The sequence below is a fragment of the Melampsora larici-populina genome (genome assembly GCF_000204055.1).
Source record: "Melampsora larici-populina 98AG31 unplaced genomic scaffold MELLAscaffold_64, whole genome shotgun sequence".
NCBI lineage: Eukaryota > Fungi > Basidiomycota > Pucciniomycetes > Pucciniales > Melampsoraceae > Melampsora > Melampsora laricis-populina.
The window spans coordinates 64,342-73,590 of record NW_006768828.1 but is presented as its reverse complement, the minus strand read 5'-3'; the positions used below and the strand labels follow the sequence as shown (position 1 = coordinate 73,590).

Here is a 9,249-nt window from a genome sequence, read left to right as displayed (position 1 = left end):
TCGGAAATCAAATTCGAGACCATGTCATCTTGCATCATTTTTTTGTTGACCCCCTTCTAAAAAAACATTGAAATGAGCGCTTGGCTCGTTTCCCCCTCGAGGAGCTCTTGTTCAACTCTCATTCAAACCATCATCATCACATAAGTAAATCAGCAAAAAAAACATCAACACGACCTTCACCGTCACCATGCCCCCTCATATCAACTTTCAGCGTGATCACACTCACAACTCAAAGCAAGCTGTCCCAGGAGACAACAGTCGGGGGCTACTGACGACTGATTCTTCAGGGCTCACGGAGACCTCCGGTTTCAGCGACACTCCAGTTGCCACCAGTGATTTCGCAACACGCTATGATGAACCAATACCAAATCAACGTGGTTGTGAGTGCACAACTCCAATTTTTATCGTCGACTTTGATATCCCTTCACTATAGCCCTACTTCATAGCGGTTGTCCCCTATAAACAGACACTTGATTCTTGCGCTGCTGCCATCAAAGGTCCTCTTTGTTTGACCATGATCTGAGAATTCATTTCCTTGAATTGATCACGCATTTCTTGTGACATCTTGCTCCACATCAATTAAGCCCTTGCCTCCACTCGCATTCTGTATCTGAATTGTATCGGCACTCCGACACATTTCACACACCGGGCATTTTTTTTTCTAAGCCCCATCATCTGACTTGTTTGCTTCTTGAACGCTTCAGTATCTCCTTTTCGCCCGGCTCCCACCGAGGACGAAGGGTTTGGTCAATCCAGCATTCAGTCATCAAACAGTGGGTGAAGTCATCCGTCCATCTTTTCCTCTCGCCACAATCACCTCACCGCCACATCTCATTGATATAATTGAACATCAACACATCCATACCAACGACACCCAACACTTTTACCGTTTCTGATCGATCCTGACCCGTGGAATTCACCTGCATTGTACTGATTACTTATTTTACTCTCCAGCAGGGCCCCTCATGTCTGATTACAGAAACAACTCAGAAGTTACATCTTTGGCTTCATTTGATGGGCGATACGATCTCAGTGATCAACCCTATCCGGCAGTCATACCAGTCGACAATGTTTCTTCGTCAATTGGTATTGCACCCAGCTTACAACATTCGAATCAGAGTCGTAGTGTTATAAGTGGTCAAGCTCGTAAGTCCAGTGATTCATCAATGGTTACCATTGTCATGTTTTTCCAACACCAGTAGCTGAGATGAAACTCTTGTTGTGCATTTTGAAAGCTTCTTTGACCGGCCGTCGTACTGAGTCCGAGGCTACTGACACCAGTGGAAACAACTCCCCAAACTCCTCAACGCATGGTGCGTCTTAATGTTGTATCCGTAGAGCACTTGACAAGACTACTTACAATTTCGCATTACCATGCATAGCTTCCAAGCATCAAGACACAGTGAGAGACCCCCGTCTCATCAGTGATACCCACCAGACCCTCGTTCCCACCGGACCTGCCTTTGCACTTCCGACCGCCTCAGGCTGTTCTTTTGATATCGAAGGAAGGTCAACCACGTCTGCTAATTCCCATGAAAACGTCGGAGCTGGTGATACAACTTCCAACCTTACACGTGAATCTTTGAACCGTGTTCTATTAGTTTTACATTAATTTGCTAACTGTCTGCTTCTATATCATCTTTTTCTATAGATGCAAATTCTTCTGTCCAGTTGTCTGTACCATTTGCAAACTCTCAGTCTAATTCTTTCCAGTATACTCGCCCTGTAACATACAATAGCAATAACGATAATGATGAAGTTGACGACATTCACGAATTAGCAACTGACTTGACGAAACCATCTCGCATTCCAACTGCCATACCGCGCTACGCTCGCCGTGATACCAATTATACAAGCTCTACCCCTGTCACCCAAAACTCTGTCCCCAAATCTTCAATTCCGGTTCCCCCCATACGACCCAAAGCTGATGACATCACTGATCATGCGTCTTCTCAATTGAAACCCAATTTACCAGCATTCAACTGGAAGAATAAGGGCATCGGATTGGTCCAGCATAACATTCCCACCGGTGTTGAGGTCCCAAGAAGTTCCGCTGGGTCTGATGATGATGGCAACTCAAGCTCTCCGTCCGCAAGCCTTGCACCTGCTCTCAAGCCCAGTTTTGCCACTTCACACGCCCAAACTTACGACCAGAAGGCCCAGTCTTCATTCCAAGACACTGCATCGACTAACTTTAAATATTCAGCTGAACCCGAAGCCGATACGCAGTCTGATCGATCCAGCCGGTCCGAACTTGACCATCGTCCCTCGAACTTCGGTGTTAGCTCTAGCTCCGCTTTCGCTGCCTCTCAAACCAAAGAGTTCGATTCCTCGAGTACTTTCCAAGCGCAAGAGCGGTCAGCTGGGTTCAACATGTCTGATAGTTACCCGCTGCCTCAACCAACCACCATAGCTGACTCGAGTCATGGGATCGCCCGCTGTGGGGATACTCAAGTCACACGCGAGCTACCAACAAACCAGCGCACCCCGAACATCACTGAGCCAAACTTTCCCAGGAAGTTGGAAGACATCAACTCCATTGCGAAATCTGAAGGAAGCTGCGAGATCGATGAACATAATCCACCCTCTTCCCTCTCCCGCAACAGGTTTGGTTTCTCGTCCAGTCTGCAGCGCTCCACGCAGACCCAACAAAAAGATACTCAATCATCGTATGGTCACAATATCAACTTCACCGAACCACCCAAGAATTTTGGTGTTTCTGCAGTCCCTGATATAGTTGAGAAAACTGATGGAAGTGACACCTCAGATATCTCGACATCCAATGAAGACCATGAAGCTTCTCCTGCTCCTTACCTTTCTCGATCTGAAACTAAACTTGACACAAGCCTTGGTCTAGCCGATGATCTACGATGTCTCCCAACTGACCAAACTCGTGACACTGTAGATAAGGATGTGAACTTGACGTCGAATGCACGTTCAGCGCCGATCCAACAAGAGCAAGCCTCTACCGTGTTTCAAGCTGAGAGTCTTACCTCTTCAGATCTGGAAGCTCATGATCGGAATAGCAACGCTACGGATGAGGCTTTGGGTAGACAACAATGGAGCGCCGTCTGTCCAATTACTCAGTCATCAATTGTGGATGACAACATGACCCCGTCCTTGAAACATCAATCGAGCCAAGTACAAAGTCAAACCCATGAAATGCCCCCGACCACCAGATCTGCAGTTCAAGACCAGCATGCTCACCGAGCCTCAAAGCCATCCGAATCCGATGACGAGGAGCTTGAATACTTAGAAGACAACAATTCAGATGGTCAAATTTCAAGCAAGAATCTGGAGCAGACCTCATTCGATCACCCAGAAAATACTAAGGCTACAATCGAACCATTGCCAGTTGTGCCTCCACCACCAGCAGAGCATCCACTCAACCCCTTCACCGGTCGCTTTTCAGATTGCGTCATAGAAAACCGCGTTCCTCAAGATTTCAGAGATGAAAAGACCTCGACTGGGTGGATTGTTTCCAAAGAAGCACACAAGCAAGAAGTCGATCTCAAGACTGTATCAAATCAAGTCGGAGATAAACCATCCGGAAGCGAACACAGCTTCGAAGTCAAGGCTGGATCTGAGAGCAATCCTTCATCTCCAAGCTTGCAAGCTACTCATCACTCGAACTTTGATCAAACTTTGGACGAACCCATCTTCAACAAACCTGGTAGATCAGACGGTCAAGACAGTACAGTAGCACCATTTACTCTGGAATCGTCAACTAAACAAATTGAAAACTTCGGAAAAGTGGAGGTTGAATCTGACAGTGGTTCTTCATCCTCAAGCTCCAAGGCTACTCATTTTTCAAAACCTGACGAGTCTTTTGAGTCTCCCGCTGTTTACCTACCTGAGAGGTCAGTTGGTCAGAACAGCATTTGGACTGCATCTGCTTTGGAATCGTCAATGGAGCACCAAACAAATCTTGAAATCAAGCAAACCTTCGAAGTCGAGGATAGATCGGAGAGCGAGTCTACATCACAAAGCTCCAGCGTTTCTCGACATTCAAAATTTGATTCAACATTGGACAAACCCCCTTTCTACAAATCTGATAATTTAGATCATCATGATAGCGTAGCAGCAGCATTTATTTCGGACTCCTCCACCAAAGAAGCCACAAACTTTGAAGAAGTAGAGGCTGAAACTGATTCTTTGTCCTCAAGCTCCCGAGTTTCTCATACTTCAAACCTTGATCAGCCTTTTGAATCTTCTACTGTCCACAAACCTGAGATGTTAGTTGGTCCAGCTAGTGTGGCAGCTACATCTGCATTCGAACCGTCGAATGAACGCTCAAAGAATCTCACAATTCAACGAAGCTTTGAAGTGAAGGACGGATCGGAGAGTGTCTCTTCATCCTCCAGCTCCAGGCCCTCTCATGTTTCAAGAGGTGAAACTCCGAAATCTCCCAATGTCTACGAAGCTGGTAAGTTAGCCAGCCAGAATAGCGCAGCAGCTTTGTCTGGTGTGGAATTTTTGATCAAACACACGGCGGATGTCGAAAGCGAACATGACTTTGAAGTTGAGGCCGAATCTGAGACCAAGTCTTCATCATCGCACTCCAGCACTTCTGATCGCTCAAAGATTCCAGATCAACACTTCGAAGAATTCACTGTTGGAGCACCCCACTATGGAGCTGCAGACGCCGGGATCAAGTCATCTCACCAAGATCGCAATTGCTATGCCCAAGATGCCATCTCAGACCCCAGCAATGTTGCCGAATCTATGAATGAGTCCCATTCTACTGGAGTTGGATCCCACTTTGTTGGAATTAGCAAGGCATATAAGATTGACGATGTGAAGAAGGATTCTTTCTCGCACGATCACCCCTCAGATAAGAGTCAGCATGCAAAATCCCAAGAGGATCAGCTGTCCAAGTCTTTTTCTCGACCCTCATCACTGCGATCAACATCATGTGATTCCTCTTTAGTGGAGCGGGAGCGCAAGATTGAAGTAGGAGTCGATTCAAAACATACCGACATAATCGATTCCAGAGCAACGAGTGAGTGGCAAGAGGACGCACGCTACCCTCAATCAACTGCTCACCAAGCCGTTGAGCCTACTCGGACATTTGGTGAAAGCAAAAAGGATGTCTCCTTCCCATCACGTAAGTCTCCATTGCTTTCATACATAGACTCGCTGGCCAACACTTTAACTGTTTCAGAACCCAAAGATTTCAGCGTTGTCAATTCTGAAGGCTATGGTTCCAGCTCAAAGGGTAGCGGCACTCTACCCTCTGTTCAGATGGGTGCAACAGACAATCATTCGGCCGACCATCATGCAGATTTTTCATCTCTTTGCTTGACCAGACACCAATCTAGTCGGCCCCCTCCAGTAGCAGCTTTTCCTATAGCTCTAGACTCGCGTGAGAATGACTCCAAGTACGAAACCAAGCCTTCACATCACACCATTACAACTGAAGAGGCTGGAGCAGTCGATGATCAAACCGTAACTCAACGCCATGCCAAGTACGAAGATATATTGTCGGTCTCGGCAACGTCAGATTGTACTTCAAATTCTCTATCTGAGGATGCTTCCGATCGCAATTCAACTACCCAAACTCAGAACATCAGACACACCACACATTCACAAGAACCTTCGTCTACCTACATGCCTGACGATACATCCCGAGTCATTCGGGATAGTGTTGCTCCACCAGCCGCGCTTACTGGCTTACCAGATTCTTCGCAACATCTATCAGCAGCGATAGATGATGGCTCCTCATATCATCTTCATCAGCAAGACGCTCAAAGGATTGCTGTCACAGACCAACCTCACAATGAACCTGATGAATGTGCCACGGGCATTCGTCGTGTCACTACTAACGTATCTACTTTCCTTTCTGCACAGGTCGACGAAAGCTCTCCACATCAATATCATCAACCATTCCCAACCGGAACATCGAACCAAGAAGGTCTGATAGCGTCTCGGTCTCCTGATGATCTTGCTCGCGAACAAGGTAGTTCTTTGACTTTCAGAGCTCCTTTAGCTGAATCCGATGCGCTTAAGCGTCCGGACATGACCCATGACTTAGCCGAAGAAAGGTCACTTGAGGTTTGTTCCTTTACGTACCCTTGTCTGAATTCCTCCCCGTCCCATTGATATTGCTAACAATGCTTGTACGTCAGAAGACTTACTCAGAGCACACGAATGAGCGCGACAACGTAGAAACTTCCAGCTGGACAAACTTCGAACCCACGCAAGAGCTACAATTCTCAGGCCGTCAAAATCCAACAACACAGTCAGTGCGCCAAGATCAGTGGAGCAATGATCATTCAATCACCTCCAAACTCGAATCTTCCGAATCACCATCTCAGGTAACCATGAACAAATCCCTTTTTCAATCACCCACAACCGGTACAGAAACTGAAGACGGGTCACATTCTGCTTTTACTGAGCACAAGGTAACCTTTTAGCTTTTTTGTTAACTCTCTGGGCGACACTCTGTTGACTGATATGCACTGCCATTCGTTTAGCTCACCACTACCACTGACAGGACTGAGCCTTTCAGAAGTCAAGAGATTTCCATATCCGAAACACCGCAAGACCCTACCGCTCATCAAGAGATGACCAGTTATACGAAATCCGAGGAGGACCATCATGGCAATGTCGATACTTTGGACTTTGCTTCGAACATGTGCCTAGAAGCCCCCTCCCCTCCAAAATCCAACTCCGAGGATTCTGACGCGCCATACGAAGATAAAAAGGATGAAACCCAGGTTCAACATACACGCACTCAGTCTGCTATATCCCTACCACGCGAGACTCCTCTCTTGGCGGAATCTGGTCAGACCCCCTCCCAGACACCTGTCCAGTCGATGTCGGATGTAGCTCGCCAATATGATGCCAATGCGGAAGCGTCCGACAACGGTACTTCCCCTGAAGTTTCAATGATTTTTAGAGATCTCTCGGAAGAGCAATCAGCCTTAGATATCTCAGTCGAACTGGATGCGCACCGACAGCCAGAAGCAACTCTTTATCAATCAACGTTCAGAGATGATGACGCGGACGCAGCTCTTCTAGATCACAGAGCTGCCTCAAAAAGTACAACTCATTCGATACATACACCTCAAGATACTTGGAGCTCTCATTCTCGCCGGAGCTCTCATTCTCGCCGCGAGACCTCCATTGCTACACATGAAGTAAGCGTCTTTTCCCAGCAAAGGAATTCTCTCGCGGTGCAAATCGCACCAGCCAGAACGTGTGAGATTTCAGGCGCTAATGCAAATTCCTCAATTTCTTTTGAACAGTTGTTACCCGAGTTTCAAGATGAACAAAACCAATCCCGATCGGCACCCGAAGCGCTACTCACGCTGGCTTCTTCGGCAAATCCTAGCGTCGCATCTCCATATGAGCACAATATCAATGTTGAGCAAGGGTCCGAGGCATGCCACTTTGCACGAGCATCTGATCTACTTTCACCTGTTTCAGCTGCCCGGAACGGGACTGAGAATACAGGCAATCTTACATCAAACAGTTTTGGGACAAGGAATGATCAGTTTGACGTCATTCAAGCTTCAGTGCCTGTTTCACAGCTGGAGTCTTCTTCCGACATCGATGATTCATCATCGTCCCTTTCTGTGTCAAACGAACTTGATCAACGTATGGTCAACTGCTTAGGTTTGCTATTTGTTCACTTCTCTCACCTTGATAATCCCAAAGTTAACCACTGCGATTCTCATCTCAATTCACTTTCATGAAGCAATGTCTCCTGGACACAGCTCGAATGTCTTGCGCGATACCGTTGAAACTGCACAAGAATCCGATATTGATATCTTGCAAGATAGTGCAGCACCTTCCAGCCGGTCCACTGACATCTTGGAAGACGCTGCAGCAGAATCTCGCATGTCCGAACAGGGAACTCGACAGCAAGATGAGCCCTTGAGCAACCCTTCAAGAGAACTCGCCGCTGTACATCGTGATCTTGAGGTCGACTCTCAACTTGCAGTGTTTGACGATACACCAAAGGAGTTTCAACCCACCGATCTCAGCTCAGAACTCGAAGTTTCTCAGTCCAGCATTTCAAACATGATTCTCGAAGCTACCGCTCATGAGAAAGGCGAACCCGATATTCAACACAGCTTGGGTTCTCGTACTGATGACACATATCAACACGTCCATACCGGAAGACTTTCAACATTGGATTCAGCCATCACAACACTTGAGAATGACCTCAAGTCACCCCTCACCTTTGGCAATCATGGCCTAGACGGCTCCCCTCAGGGATCATCCAAATCTACACCAGATGGATCAGTCCACCTCAGTTCTAGTACCTCTTCAGGCGAGAAGCATGAGCTCAACCCAACGTCACCTAGCAATACGGTCAACGTATCAGGTGAGTACTTTGCTGCTCGGACTCTTCCCAATCTCCTCGCTGACTGCAAATCAATTCCAGGCTTTAACGAAACGTCGAGAGAATCTCACTTTGAGCTCAAACCTCAGGATGCCATCTTTCAAAGTTCATCAAAGGAACTCATGACTGGACAACATGAGTCTAAGCTCGAAACCTTTCACTTTACACCTTCTCGTGAACGCTCAACCGAGCCTCTAAATGCTGACAGGAGATCACCAAATGATCAAATTGATCGCGAATGTAAGTTTTAGTCTCGATAAAACCCTGCTTGACAGCTCGCTGATGTCACGATTCTGACGACCTTAACGGAAATGCCCACAGTTGCTGAGCTAGCCATGACAGATCAAACTGAGTCTCCCCTCAAGGTTTCAGATGGCGCTCTTCCTGATGAGCCATCATCCCCTGAACTCGTCTCCTCGGACTATCCAATTGATGGCACTCGTAAGCGTGCTTTTGATCTACCTTCAGGCAAAGTTTTACTGATGCGAGTCCTCCATCACCCCTGATCCAAATCCAAAGCCACCATACCGATCGCAGAAGCTACTGCTGATATTCAAAAGTCTTTTAATGACTCGACAGAGGTTTCAGAGACCATTGAAGTCTTGCCACTCACTTTTCCCGAACCAGATCCCTCAAAAGAACATTCACTCGAAGCCAAATCTGATGAAATATACGCCTCAAAGACTCCAGTAAAAGAGACTGGTACGCTCATAAACATTGCAAGTCATGATGATTCTGCTGACGATATGTGTTTGACCCCATGTCCATCGAAAATCCCACAGTGACAGAGCCGGTCACCGTGGCTTGCGATAGTCCACTGGAGACTTCTGTTGTGACATCCGATGGTATAGCAAAAACGGCACTCGAAGACACAGGCCCTGTAGGACTTGAAGAGC

General features: G+C 47.0%; 1 protein-coding gene across 1 annotated transcript in view; it reads left to right on the top strand.

Annotated features, from left to right (window-relative positions):
- Positions 1 to 187: 187 nt before the first annotated feature.
- Positions 188 to 9,249, top strand: part of MELLADRAFT_68212 (uncharacterized protein) — a gene marked incomplete at both ends in the record, with an annotated part of 9,929 nt that continues 867 nt past the window's right edge. The window contains 13 exons of the mRNA XM_007416746.1: positions 188 to 380; positions 705 to 773; positions 955 to 1,146; positions 1,236 to 1,313; positions 1,383 to 1,574; positions 1,652 to 5,107; positions 5,135 to 6,054; positions 6,132 to 6,404; positions 6,477 to 7,607; positions 7,663 to 8,335; positions 8,396 to 8,593; positions 8,675 to 8,794; positions 8,873 to 9,055. Coding sequence (XP_007416808.1) covers positions 188 to 380; positions 705 to 773; positions 955 to 1,146; positions 1,236 to 1,313; positions 1,383 to 1,574; positions 1,652 to 5,107; positions 5,135 to 6,054; positions 6,132 to 6,404; positions 6,477 to 7,607; positions 7,663 to 8,335; positions 8,396 to 8,593; positions 8,675 to 8,794; positions 8,873 to 9,055 — 7,678 coding nt within the window. The remainder of the gene's footprint in view (positions 381 to 704; positions 774 to 954; positions 1,147 to 1,235; positions 1,314 to 1,382; positions 1,575 to 1,651; positions 5,108 to 5,134; positions 6,055 to 6,131; positions 6,405 to 6,476; positions 7,608 to 7,662; positions 8,336 to 8,395; positions 8,594 to 8,674; positions 8,795 to 8,872; positions 9,056 to 9,249) is intronic.